Source organism: Patiria miniata, unplaced genomic scaffold (genome assembly GCF_015706575.1).
Source record: "Patiria miniata isolate m_02_andy unplaced genomic scaffold, ASM1570657v1 HiC_scaffold_1, whole genome shotgun sequence".
NCBI lineage: Eukaryota > Metazoa > Echinodermata > Asteroidea > Valvatida > Asterinidae > Patiria > Patiria miniata.
The window spans coordinates 9,276,874-9,291,161 of record NW_024037047.1 but is presented as its reverse complement, the minus strand read 5'-3'; the positions used below and the strand labels follow the sequence as shown (position 1 = coordinate 9,291,161).

General features: G+C 40.2%; 2 protein-coding genes across 2 annotated transcripts; both read right to left on the bottom strand.

The window, feature by feature from the left end:
- Window positions 1-516: 516 nt before the first annotated feature.
- On the bottom strand, window positions 517-4,427 carry LOC119722305 (40S ribosomal protein S9-like). The gene is made up of 4 exons (XM_038192353.1): window positions 4,323-4,427; window positions 3,146-3,375; window positions 2,613-2,799; window positions 517-1,144 (listed from the first exon to the last, which is right to left on the bottom strand). Exons 2-4 carry the CDS (start codon window positions 3,354-3,356, stop codon window positions 967-969), a joined length of 576 nt encoding a protein of 191 aa, XP_038048281.1. The 5' UTR covers window positions 3,357-3,375; window positions 4,323-4,427; the 3' UTR covers window positions 517-966.
- A 562-nt stretch (window positions 4,428-4,989) lies between these two features.
- Window positions 4,990-13,984, bottom strand: LOC119722295. Its single transcript, XM_038192342.1, has 10 exons — window positions 13,696-13,984; window positions 12,334-12,425; window positions 11,723-11,832; window positions 10,759-10,881; window positions 9,912-10,347; window positions 9,324-9,483; window positions 7,857-8,050; window positions 7,271-7,462; window positions 6,651-6,729; window positions 4,990-6,222 (listed from the first exon to the last, which is right to left on the bottom strand). The coding sequence occupies exons 1-10, from the start codon at window positions 13,775-13,777 to the stop codon at window positions 6,071-6,073; spliced, it is 1,620 nt and encodes a 539-aa protein (XP_038048270.1). The 5' UTR covers window positions 13,778-13,984; the 3' UTR covers window positions 4,990-6,070.
- Window positions 13,985-14,288: the final 304 nt, after the last annotated feature.

The following is a 14,288-nucleotide window of genomic DNA, read 5'->3' as shown; positions in this document are numbered from 1 at the left end:
GTGAAAATAACGTAATTTTTTTTCTTAACAAAACTCAAACAAGTCAATTTCAATATTTTCAAAGATTAACACCCCCCCCCCATCCTCAAGGTTAACCGGAAGATTTTTTTCAATGTGGATTTTTGTTCTCTGTGATTGATGCAGAGATTAAGTTAAAAAGGAAGTTCCACAATTTCATCACAGACCACATACCTCTTCTTAAAACACCGATGCCTTTAAAGTCGGTGAACAAGGGGAACAACCAAAAAAATATAAAACAGCAAAATTCTAAATATTGGACAAAATTTAGAGGATTAATGGAATGGTGTGATTTTAACATCAAGGTAGAAACTGGACAGCCTTACAAGTCCCCCCCCCCCCCTTTCCCCTTCACAAGGGATGGTCCGAACAGAGACATCTGTGATCACTACAGAAATACAGGGATACAATGCAAGGTTTTAAGTAATAAACAGAATTTCAAAGTTGACTGGGGATGAGGGCAGATACAAACAGAAAAGCACAAACACCATCAAGTCATCTTTTACTGTCATTTTTCATGTTAGCCCAACATAAAGGGCTTTTTATTATGCTGCTTTTCATTTTTGCTAAAAGGAAGAACAAGATGTTTTTAAGGTGTCTCAGGGAAACTTCACAAACCTCCATGTCCACAAGGAAACAGATATTCTTATTTTTATCAAGCAATGAATTGTCAAAATTCACGAGCAGTGTTGTGTGATGAAGTGAAGTAATTTTAGGACATCATGATTAACTACTCAATCAGTGAAAAGCTCAAGTTGCTCATCGTTATTTAATTACTAGCTCCATTTGGTACACCTGAATCCTTTGGACCAGAATCAAGCAAGCTATTGCTATGTCCATCTTGGAATGACCAAAGATAGAGCAGTCTTCAAAAGACGGGTGTTTAGACAAGCCTATTCCATGGGTGGTTTCTCTCTAGACACCAGTCCTCCCTTTGCAGCATCCTGTTTAATCCTCATCTTCTTCAGCTTCATCACCAGCCCCGCCCTGGGCTCTGCGCATGTTCCTGCGCTTGACGCGGCCCGGGCGTCCACCGCCCAGCGGAGACCTCAGGGAGAAGTCAATGTGCTTCTGGGAGTCCAGACGGACGATGAAGGAGGGGATGTTCACCACCTGCTTCCGGACGCTGCAAGCGAAGGGACAGGTAAAAGGGAAGAAGAAAACAAAATCTTGAGTGACCACCTTGTACCGAACACAAACTTCTAAAAAGCAGCTGCCTGCCCTGCCAGACCCAACACAGTGTATCAGGTGTAAAAGTCTGTGGGACCTTGCTGCATTGAGCCATCAACACCAGTGCATAAACGGCCAATTCTGAAACAATGACGGCTAGTCCCATTGAACAATGCCAGAGTTGTATCCTGCTGCATTTGGTGACCACAGACTCTCAGAGACAGTTTGGCCTTGAGACTTTTGACCTAATGGATCTTGCTGCACTGAGCAGGCTTGTCATTTTGACAAGTGTTGCATGATGCTGTCTTCAGAAGGGTTTCTAACCAAAATACCCTGGAGGGTTAGGATTAATGACGGCTACTGAACTAAAGATACAGGTACTTCTGATGGGCTCCTTCTTGAAATTCTATAAAATCCTACATTGGCTATACCTTCCTCAATCCTAAACAATCTTTCAAAACTCCTTGTGAATTTTTATAGGATCTCAAAGAGTAAGGATTGAGGCTATCAATTCAGTGTGAAGTACACTACACTTGGTCATAGGAAGACATCAGTGCAAAAAGCCATCAAATCATTGCAGAGGCATGGATACGTTTATTCAAATGGAATGTTTCATTTAAACATGCAAACAGGCAAGAAGAAATGTCAACAACAACCCCCCCCCAAAAAAAAAGAAATGTTGACTGGCATACAGAGTTGGCAAGACAATCATGAAGTTCTATGACAACAAAACTGCAGTTCGACGCTAAGCAAGTAGGAGTTCCATACCTGCCTTAAAGACTTGATGACATTGTCTTTCTCACTGGACCAAGACATAAAGCTAGGATCTTGATCCTACTTCATTGGCCTTGGGGAAATGTAATCTCAGTGAAAATACACAGCGGTGAGGCATAGGACATTCTGTGCCCAAGTGGCCTCATAGAAACAATGCAGATTACTGGCAGCAAGCGTCCAGTGCATGGACGGGCAAAGACGTAGGGCCTTCCATGCCCAAGTGGTCTTGCCGAGAATGTTGGCTGCATGAGGCTACAGGTTTCCCCCATGTTTCAGTGGTCTTGCTCAGACAACAAGCGACAACTAGCACAGGAGCTTTCTATAAGCCAGGGGAAGGTAAATGAAGCAAGGTAAAAGTGTGTAGTTATGATGAAGCATGTGATTAAAACTTGGATTGCTTGCTGTTCATAACTGTGCCAAAACCAAACAATTCCTTTAACAGAAACGCACCAGTATCAGCACTATAAAATTGTACAGTGACCCCCCCCCCCAAACAGTAATAGTTTCTGTCACTTCCACTAGCCCACTCATCCAAAGGATTTGGGCAAGGAATCTTCTTTTTACAAAACCCTTCACTGTGCAGGAACCCAACTGAACTTAGGTAAACATTTCAGTTGAGTACATGGGGACAAGTTTTGTCCAATACCTACCGGATGTGACGCTGGCGAATGAGGACTCGGGCATGATGAATGCTCTTGGCCAGACCAGACTTGAAGACCTGCGTCTGCAGACGACGCTCCAAGAAGTCCTCCACTCGCAGACCCAGGACGTAATCAAGCTTCATCTTGGTCTCGTCCAGCACTCCAACACGGACCAGACGACGCAGAAGGGCATTACCTGGATACAGAAACAAAGAAAATAAAAAAGTTGCTTTACAATTTACTCTTACACTTCCAAATTTTGATTGGAACTTTCACCAAAATTTCTCCAACGTGCTGGAAACAACTGCAATTTCTTTGTTATCGTATCCAAGCCTTATGTAAAGTATCAGCAGACGAGCTTCACCTTCCTCAGACTTCCAAATCCTCCAAAAGGTCCTGGTGGACTTGGAAGGATTTTGGAGAGATGGGGTAAAATTTTAAGTTGGTCCCTAAACTGCATTAAACAGGATCGTCACTGTTTCCACAAGAAGACAAATTTAAGGGGTGAGGGATAGACAATTTGTCTGCGATGAAATGGCTACCTTCGAACAGCCTCTTGGCATCCTTGTCTTCTCGTGTCAGCAGGTCCCGGGCAGCCTTCCTGATTTTGGCCAGGGTGTACTTGACCCGCCACACCTCACGCTTGTTGCGCAGGCCGTACTCGCCGATGAGCTTCAACTCCTGGTCCAAACGCTCCTTCTCAAAGGGACGCCTGGGCGTCACACTGGTCTTGCTGCACACTACTCTTGGCATGATGTTGTGTTATAGGGACCTGTGAACAAATAAAAATTTTCTTGCTAAGGAAATTTCCTTCATCTGCCAAAATCAAACACTGTGCAGTGAACTAATCGCATTCGTTATTTTTCATCAATTTTGTCAGGATCGTTTTGAGAAAAATTGTTGTTTTATTCAACTCAAAATAAAAAATATGCCAATGAAAGAACTTCAAGCTGGATTTGAAGGTTGGAAATGATATGGAAAACAAATGAAATTTGGTTTTTTTGCTCAGTAATTGGTAACTGTAATTAGGCCAATAAAAAAATCAACCCGTTTCCCGTCCCCATCTGTTTCCTTTTTCCGACCCCCTCTATTTTTGTATTTTTTAATTTACAAATTCATTCATTTGCAATATATTTTTCAAATAGGGCATAAATTGTCAATTAAATAGGCCTAGAATTATTTGATTATCTTTTTATTTGTTTTCAACAAAATTATAGCAAGGCCTTTGTCACGTTAGTCTATGTAACGTTAGTACTTATAGTAGTGCCTGGCTTCGTGGACACAATTTTGTATCACTATCATCACTAGTTCATCAGCAAAAAAGGAGAAAAAGAAAAGAAAATGCCTGCCTCCTTTATTTTTTTCAAAAAGAGCAGACGAGAAACTCTTCTTTTTTTATTCAGGAATATGAAAAGCTTGACAACCATAACATAAACAAGCGAACAACAAAAAAAGTAAACTTGGTATGCATGCAGTCAAGCGAAGTTTGCCAAAATGGCGCCCTCTACCGTGCTATACACAAAAGTTAACTCAGTCACGGTCAGACGGTAGGCAAGTCACATTCCACAGCCTTTATCATTTATTTTTACACCCTTCCAGTCAATGTTTTGAATGATTTCTGGCTAGGTAGAACAACAATACCTTATATATCGAACTAGTGGGGAACAATTTCAGATTTTCATAAAATAAATCCGGAATTTTCCCAGTTTCCATACTCACCGGCTTGCGAAATACTCGCACACGCGGCGCACTTGGGAAAGAAAGAACGCCCTCTTGCGATTTGCTACTACAATTCCTCGGATTAATATTTTCCAATCAATGGTAATCCGGTCATCACATGCTCCCTAAAATCAAACATCGAAGACAAGTGACAATTTTAAACACATTCATTTTAGTGAATCGTGTATTTGTCTATTTAATGTTCTATATTTTGATCTCAAATCTTGCCCAAATTACTCATAATGCACTACTTTGCACGACCTAATTACTACTCATTGAACGAATATTTTTTTTGACGAGCGCCCTCTTTTTTTGACGAACGAATTTTTTTGAAGAGCGCCCTCTTTGAAAGTGTTGGATTATGATAAAAAGTTTGGGAGACAAATAATATTTCTGTGACATTGGAAAGTGCTGGAAAGCTCAAATATTTCTAGAATAAAGGAAAACTATGGAAATCTACGGAATAATAGATTTTTCGAAAGTATTGTAAATATACGGGGGAAAAATTAACACATTTTCAATGTCCCTTTTTATTTGCTGAAGGGGGGGGGGGGGGGGATAATCGAGAGAACTGGGAGGGGCGAGCAGAACCACCTTCTCACAAGGCTTCAAACTATTTACATGTTTGGAAAATACACAATAAACCACAGACACAATACACAGTTTGTAAAATGCACCACAAAATAGTACGCATATTTATTTTAAAATATGATTATTTCTGAGAAAGAAAAGGGTTCTCTGATAACATTTTTATTCCACAACCAGATATGTTAAAACCTTTTTTGAAAATTAACAGGCCTTACAATCATGTTGAAAAGTCGTGGTCATATCAGGAAATAAAAAATATTGGTTACTTTTAAATAAAATTCACCAAATAATAATCACTCAATATTTAAATAAAAACAAATAGACCTATATCCCTTAATATTTTTTTAGTTATATTATTTTAAGAAATATTCTGAATATATAAAGTTATACTGCACAAAAAAGTGTAATGGTGTCAAGGGGTCTAACACTAAGTGCAAAATGTACCGGGATACTTGGTCAGGAAAATTTGCTATTATAGAGTTGGCAACTTCACTTTTGCATTAATAGACTTCCTTAAATTTCCAGTATTGAAACAGGGATTTCAGAATTTTCAACTCAAAAACAAATTTGAAGTTGCAACCAAAGGCATATTTACCACTCATCACAAATAATGTACAAATACAAATAGCTGCAATTTGCATTGACATGTATTAACAGTAGTTGCATTAAAAACCACACAAATTAAAAACTGTAATGATTTGTTACATGTCAAGTAAGCTCATACAACACTGTACTTTTTACCAAAACAATTTTAGATTCCAAATCACCTTGAAATGTAATATTGTACAAGCAAATTAATGTCATTAAACTTTTTCACCTAGTTACTTCAACATAAGTTATTGTAATAAATACACCATTTTTAATCATAAGGCATGCATGAATATTGCGGCTAAAGACTATTTAATATGTTATGAAAATCCTTTGTGTTTGTTTCCACGTACAACTTTCGTGGCTTATATCAAAAGTCTCAATCCTGTGTCACATTTCTTGAATTCCCATTTCACATTTTTATGAATTGTTGTTCTCACAATAAAAACCTGTACAAGGTATCAATACCATTTGTCTACGCAGATTGGTAAGATTCCAAAACGCTGCACTTATTCATATCAAGGTTTGTTGATGTCTTGTAGCATCTTAACTACCAAGTCAGAATTGACCAACTAACCAATCACGCTGTCTATATCTGCACAGAGCTTGCCAAGTCGGTCCGAGATCTTGGCATATCGTGCGGTGTCCAGACCCATCACTGTTGCTAAACACATGACCTCGCCGCATTTCATCAGACCATACAGGGCTAACAGACTGTAATAGGCTGCAGGGAAGAGCAAAGAAAATTTAAATGAAACAACAATTGTACATATCAAATTGAAACCTAAATTCAAGAATCAACCTGAATCCTTCAAAATCTACCGCTGACATTGGACACTAAGAAAAGCAAAAGTGGCTGGGCTTTACCTTCCTTAATCCTACAAAATCTTCAAAAAGATCCTTGTGGCTTTTGAAGAATCTGGTAGGGGTTAGGGTAAGCCTAACTTTCAGGTTATTGAGAGTTGAGTTGAGTTAAAGAGAGAGAAAATAGCTCAGTTGGTACAGCAACGGAACGTCAATACAGAGGTGGCAGGTTCAAACCCTACTCCAATCAATCTCTCTGTTCAACTTAAAACTTCTTATAATGCACTTAGTCAGTTTCTCTTTGTGGTTTATTTGAACGTTTTTAAAGAGAAAGATGACTGTACTGACCTGTTTCCTCCGAGATGGCCTCCGATGTGAGAGACTGCAACAAGGCACTGGAGAACTCAACTGCATTATCATCAGAAACCTAGACATGGTCAAAGTTGATCATGTTAATCAGTTTTACAAGGTTTAACCAGGGTTAGGGCCAAATCTTTTTAATTTCTGTAACAAGAGTTAAACCAAGTGTTGAGCCTAATCAGTCATTCCAAAATTTAACCTAGGTGAAGTATACTGTGCCTGATTAGTTAAATCAAACTTTATCAGAGTCATGCACATGATCAGTTGTAACGGATTTTAACTATGGTTGTCGTGTAGATTCTTAAATTGTCACATTCCAGATTTTATGACCATCCCTTCCAATATTTTCTACATAGAAATGGCGTACTTAAAACTGTCTCATTTCAAACGTGCACATTCTCAAATGGTCCAAATCACCATGGCACATTCTAAGATGGTCCGATTCCAACGTGGGCATTCCAACCTTGGGCATCCAACCTGGGGCATTCCAATCTGGGGCATTCTAACCTCCAGCATTCCAACCTGGGGCATTGAATTTTGGGCCATTCTATCCTGGTACATTCCAACCCTGGACATTCTAAACTGGGACATTCCAACATGGTTCGTACCGTATAGCGGGTCAGGTTGTAGACAAGGGCCGAGGCAGCACAGCATAATTCATCTGAGCCACTCAGTATGGCCGACACAACCAATCGCGACACGATATCTCGGTTGCACTGCGGGGAGCCATCTTCAAGGGTCCAATGTCGGACTTGAGTCAACCAGTGCTTGCCGCTGTAAGCAGTGCAGATATTGCACAGCTGAACAAGAAGAAAAGTAAAACAAAAATCATTAAATAAGTTGTTGCTGGATCACTTTGACAATACTGCACTGATTGAGAACTGCGTGGTTTCTATTATAGGCCAAAATTACGGTTCTGCTTACTACAAACTTGTCTGCTAATGGTTAGCATATTTCACGGGTAACCAAGGATTGAGGATTCTAAGCTTACAAGATTAGCAAAACATTTATGTGCTAGTATTGTAAGCACAGAATAGAGATAAGCATAGCATTTTTTGGGAAGTAGAACAGTTAAATTTGGCTCTGTTGAGTCAGTCAATGGGATGCAACAAGTTAGTCAGAATTATTCTCGATGTCAAAACTTATTCCTTGAATGTAAGATCTTTCAAATTGGGTGTGAAAGTTTTTACCTACCATTCTAAAGACCGATATTTGGATTTGCAGTGGATGGCAGTCACTGCTACTGACAAACGTCATGACGGTTTGATCTTCGTTATTACACAGCGTGTGTATGACGTCTTGGCTCAGGAAGGCCATGGAGAGCAGGTCTACCAGGGGATGAAGAACCTCTGACGGGATTCCTCCGATGGCAAGATTCAGTAGCTTCCCTGCAAATCACAAAAAACAAAATTGAGAAAATTTGCATTAGCATCGAATAGAATCCTTCCAATTTCAATTTCGTGAAAGACTCAAATCTAGGTAGCGAAATCTTATAGTTGAGTCCACCGCAAGTCCATCACAAGTTTGGTCCCAAGTATTAATCAAAAGTCCTTTTACAATTCCAGTCACTGGGGAAGAACAATAACAAAGGAGTGCCTTTGTCAAAGTTCATTTGAATAGCTTGTGACTTGACATGAGAACTGGATGACTTGGTATGGACTTGTGATTGACTTGCGTTCGACTTGTGAGGACTTGTGATGGACTTGTGAGGAATTGTGATGGACTTGTGAGGACTTGTGATGGACTTGTGATGACTTGTGATGGACTTGTGAGGGACTTGTGATGACTTGTGATGGACTTGTGAGGGACTTGTGATGGACTTGTGATGGACTTGTGATGGACTTGTGAGGACTTGTGATGGACTTGTGAGGGACTTGTGAGGAATTGTGATGGACTTGTGAGGACTTGTGATGGACTTGTGAGGGACTTGTGATGGACTTGTGATGGACTTGTGATGGACTTGTGAGGACTTGTGATGGACTTGTGAGGGACTTGTGAGGAATTGGTATGGACTTGTGATTGACTTGCGTTCGACTTGTGAGGACTTGTGATGGACTTGTGAGGAATTGTAATGGACTTGTGAGGACTTGTGATGGACTTGTGATGACTTGTGATGGACTTGTGAGGGACTTGTGATGACTTGTGATGGACTTGTGAGGGACTTGTGATGGACTTGTGATGGACTTGTGATGGACTTGTGAGGACTTGTGATGGACTTGTGAGGGACTTGTGAGGAATTGTGATGGACTTGTGAGGACTTGTGATGGACTTGTGAGGGACTTGTGATGGACTTGTGAGGGACTTGTGATGGACTTGCGAGGACTTGTTAGGGACTTGTGAGGACTTGTGATGGACTTGTGAGGGACTTGTGATGGACTTGCGAGGACTTGTGAGGACTTGTGAGGGACTTGTGATGGACTTGTGACAGACTCGTGAGGGACTTGTGAGGGACTTGTGATGAACTTGTGACAGACTTGTGATGGACTTGTGAGGGACTTGTGATGGACTTGTGAGGGACTTGTGATGGACTTGCGAGGACTTGTTAGGGACTTGTGAGGACTTGTGATGGAATTTGTGAGGACTTGTGATGGGACTTGTGATGGACTTGTGAGGACTTGCAAGGACTTGTGATGGATTCGACTACATCACTGTTGCTCTTACCAATGACAAGGAAGGTCTCTGATTTGACTGGCGAGGGAGGTTCTTCAAGAAGAAACTCCAGCCTCAGGCAGTCCTTCAGTTCCATCAGTAACTCCATCTCCTCTCTCGTCAGAACCCCCTCCGGCATTTCTTTCTTGATGGTTTCCACACAGGCTGTAACCTATTAACAATAAGATCATTACAAAACAATTCAGGGGCGTCATTTTGTTTCTGGTAGATATTTAGTTTCTGGTCTCCTGCATGTATGATACAAAGTAAGCTCAACTAACTTTTAAAGATTGTGCACAAATTCGTAGAATCTTTGCATAAAGAGGTATATACATGTACCTTGAGCATGGAATTATCACAGTGGTAAATGGCACTCATGTTTCCTTCAATAACAAATATGCTGGAATAAAAATCATAAATCGGAGTACATTTTCTTGTCAAATTGCCCGTCCCAAGTCCTTAAACCCTAATGGAAAAATAGTACTGTTTGGTAATGTATTTTCTACTGATGTACTGCAGGCAAAGCAGGATTTGCATCTCTTTGGAAGCTTGTCTGTACTGTAAGTTGCTTGAAATCAAAGATCTTTTCTGATTACTCACATCTACTCCACTGAAGACCTTCAACCGCAAGGGCTCCGGTGGAGCAGACTGGCGCAACGAGTCTATGTACTCGTCGTCTGAATCGTAATACAAGTTGACCCTTGAGCTGTCCTTCACCGGCGACCCGACATCTGCAGTGGCACCCGATGACTGAGCATGCCCAGAGTCTGCCCCCTTATTGGTCGCAGCTGCTTCTGATGACGCGGTGGCTTGCGCATCGCTGGTCGAGGCTTGAGGTTCTGACTTTTGTGCTTGTTCAGGTTTGGCTGCGCTTTCAGAAGCGGGTTTTACCTCCGAGGGTTTTGCGGGGGGTGGATCCGGGTAGTTTGGGAGTGGGACTGGGTCGTAGATGGGTCGATGAGTAGGACCCCCTACTCGCCCCGTAGGATTTGAAGACAGAGACTCTATCAAGCCTTTCATCATGGCACCTATGGGGCTAAAATGGAAATACAGCAAACAAAGTCACTTTACTTGTGAGGCATACATTACAGATTCTATTTGCAAAAGTTTCAGGAATGAATCTGTCCTCACAACTCTCTCCTTCAGAGAAGTCTTTGTGAAACTAAGAGCAACCTGGTTCAAGGACCAACAGTTAACCTAGTGGTTGGAAGTAGGAAATTAGCTTTTCAGGGATAAATTTGAAGAGAAAAAAATAAAAGTATGAATAATTAAAAAAAAAATAGAAAGAACCTTGTTTTTCACAAATCTTATCTTTCCAAAGGAAAATTGACTAAACCGATACAGCCTACGCGCAAATGTTGTACACCCTAATAATGGTATTAATTGTGATTCCCCGATTAAGTCAATTTTGCAGTTGACTCTAATGGTCTGTTGTCAATCAGCTTACGTATTCATGACTTCGTGTGGTAGATTCAGAATGAATGTTGGGATGCTGTTTCCTGTCAGGAACTGGCATGCTTCATTGCTGAACGTGTTGCAGTTGTGCTCAAACAGATTGTAGCGCTCACCACTGCAAAAAAAAAGATAAAGAAAACAATGTTAAGAATAGATAACCTTTGGCCAGAATCCATACAATAGCCCCTGTATGATATAGGCATCGGGGAGGACAGTGCTGTTTCGTTGGGGCGCTAGGTATAATGCTCGAACCCACTGCCATATCAAGGGTGCTTGTAATGAAATTTCCTGAAGTCCTCAGGGAAAGATTTCCATATACGAAGTTCACTAATTTTCCTCTGTATTGACTAACAAGCCCCCAGATAGCAATTTCATGTCATCAAAGTCAATTTGAGCAGTGAGAAAATACAAGCATTTTCTTAGAAAACACTTAGAATTTTTCAGTCCAATCTCATAGGGTTTGTACACAGGGTGTTGAGTGAACTTCGTATATGGAAATCTTTCCTACAATAATAGATGAAAATGAATTAAACTGCTGCAAACTGCTAACTGACTAGAGTGACTTGGAATATTTACAAATAAAAAAATAAATAGCCTGATATTTCAGCCTTAGCAAGGCTTTCTTCCGAGGCAAATGACAGAGGCGAATGTTCCTCTGTCATTTACCTCTGAAGAAGGCCCTGCTAAGGCTGAACTATCAGGCCATTTTAATTTTTTTTTATTTTAATACAATAATAGGTCAGAGAAGGCCACAGAAGTATGATGTTTTGCACTTTCTCCACACAATATTGTGAAACTGATGAGCTGATACCAACAGCTGGAGGGTATTGGGTACGGCCCTGAGATAGGCAAGAGTAGACAATTTGTCAATGATTCAGTGTTTTTCACTGGTACCCATGACTGGAAGTAACACATCTCTAATCTGACGGCCAACGATCATTCCCTGGTGCCCTTACCTGAATTCATCGCAGCCCAGTCCCCCCATGTACTCCAGCCAGATTGTGTAGTCAACTTGAGTGGTGCCCATCTCATGCACCTGGTTTGGCTGGCCAAGTATGGTGCCACTCTACAAACAGTGCCGAAAAAAAACAAGGGAGAAAAAAATCTTGCAGGTTAACAATTGCCTTGCAGATAGACTCTGTGCATGAACAGAGAGGGAGCTGTTTAACCTTGTGTGAATGCACTTCATTTGTTCAGGGTGTTATAGTCAAGATACTTTTTTGAACATTATGAATCTCCTTATTTAATTTAATATAACCATGTTTTGACTGGAGGTGATTGATATGCCAGCTGTACCTATCAATTACCTCTTTTGTCTGTTGATGAAATTTGACTAGTCACAGTGTCTACACGAATGTGATCTGACTGTTTTTTACCAGTCTGTACACAAATGCATGGCAGAGGAAGTGGTAGAGATTTTTGACTGTCTGTGCCTGATCAAACAGTAGGAAGGTTACAAGAGGCTGGGCTCTGTCTTCCTTCAACATGCAAAATCCTCCCAAATCTTGTAGTGGATTTAGGAGGATATGAAGGTTGTGGTATTGACATATGAGTCAGACTTTCTTACTGGTTTGCAGCTTTCTATTCCCCCTCCACCATAGAAGTACTCTCTTCCAAAGACCACGACGCTTGTATGCCAAACCCCATCCAGATGCTTTCCTGAGGAAAAAACCAACAGTCAAAACGGTTATTATCATTTGCAAACAATACAGTGTAAATATAAGTTCTTAGATGTACAGTGCTAAAATTTACAATGTAGTACATTGTCATACCAGCAGAAAAATAACTTTTGCTGTACAGTACAATGAACAGTTTACAAATCCATTTGTGTTAACAAATATGATCTAGAAGTACAAAATAATTTTGTAAAGTGAATTTTTCAACAAACTACTGATGCCTTCTGTTCAGATACTCTGACCAAGTTTTTCCCTGAAAAATTACTGTCTTCTTTGAAACAAAACTAAATATTCCAAAATAAATGCAAACAATGAAGCATAGACTCGCAAAGCTACATGCTAATATTTTAATCTTGCTCCACTGTAAACATAAATGACGAAAAAAAATGAATATAATATGTGCAAGCTGTAGTTTGGACAAATCTAATGAAATATTTGAAAGATTCCCATATCTGGTCATCACTTGTCACCCTGTGCACAAACCGTATGAGACTGGTCTGAACATTTCTAAGTAAGTGTTTTCTCAGTAAATAATTCAATATTTTCCCTCCTAAATTTGACTTTTAAGGACATACTATCACTTTCAGATGGCTAATAGGTCAATGAAGGGAAAAATTAGTGATGGCCAGATGTGGGAATCTTTCCGAAATATCATAACTGCAATGGGAAAAAAAGACTGCATCATCAAAGAAAGATCACAACTTTAATGAAGCTGTGATCACTAATGTATCAACAATGACAAGAATGTTTTGGGCATGAGCAGATGAGGTCATTATGACACTAGTTAAGTTAGCCTACTACTATACTACAGTTTGTAGTTTTACTGCCGTATAACCAGAATTAAAACAAAAGGTTAAACAGTTTAATTGTTGAACATGTTGCACAACTCTTAGTTTGACGCTTATTTTTGTTTTTGCCGTGGAGGAGGGATAAAGATAGGAACCAAAACGTTATTTCAATTGAAAAACAAAACAAAAGAAATGTTGACAATGGGATGATTGATGATGAAATTTGCACATAATTTATGCCTAATTTTAACAAAACAATTATCTATTGTAAATTAGGCCTATGCCAATTAATAATACTTGGCAATCCCATTTAACCATGCTTGAACTAAACAGTCAATCATCAGATCATTTGAGAAACCATCTTAGAAAATTGCTAGCCCAGTATTCCCAAATGAGGGCATGGAGGGAAAAGAATCCGAAGTCCCCGTCAACAGTACAGCGGTCAAGAGAATTCCCGAAACTCACCGAGAAGTGGCATGGACATTTGGGCGGCAAGGCCCTTCGTCAAGTCGTAAACGTACAACTTCACCGCATGGGTTTGTTCCATCTTTCCTTAGTTCTTGCCTTGTGATTGAGCTCAGCAAGTAAGTCCGCTTATTTCACGCTCTCGAATCTTCTTTCTGGAGCTATTTTCGTGCCGATGACATCGCTATCTCGTCTAGACATTCTACGCATTCTACACATGCCGAAACTCATGATTTGCCATATCATGAACCCTCTATGTTCCTAATATTTTGCGCGATACAACGAATAGATGCCAACTGTCTCCGTACGTTATCTGTTCTTCATGGTGCGAATTTTTAGAAACCTAGGCAGTTGTAAACATGCAAGCCTTCGGCAGGTAGTCTAGTACCTTTTTCAACATGAGCACGATTTTAATTGAAGAAATTACCAGACTACTGAAATTTTGACAGCCGAAAAAACAGTCGAGCGCCCTCAACATTATAATAATGCAGGCAGGCCTGGAGGGCTGGGAGGGGCGTTACCTCTGCTTTTAATTTCATGAGTATTTTGACAAGTATTTTGAAAAGAAATATCGATATGATGAGTCCACAGTC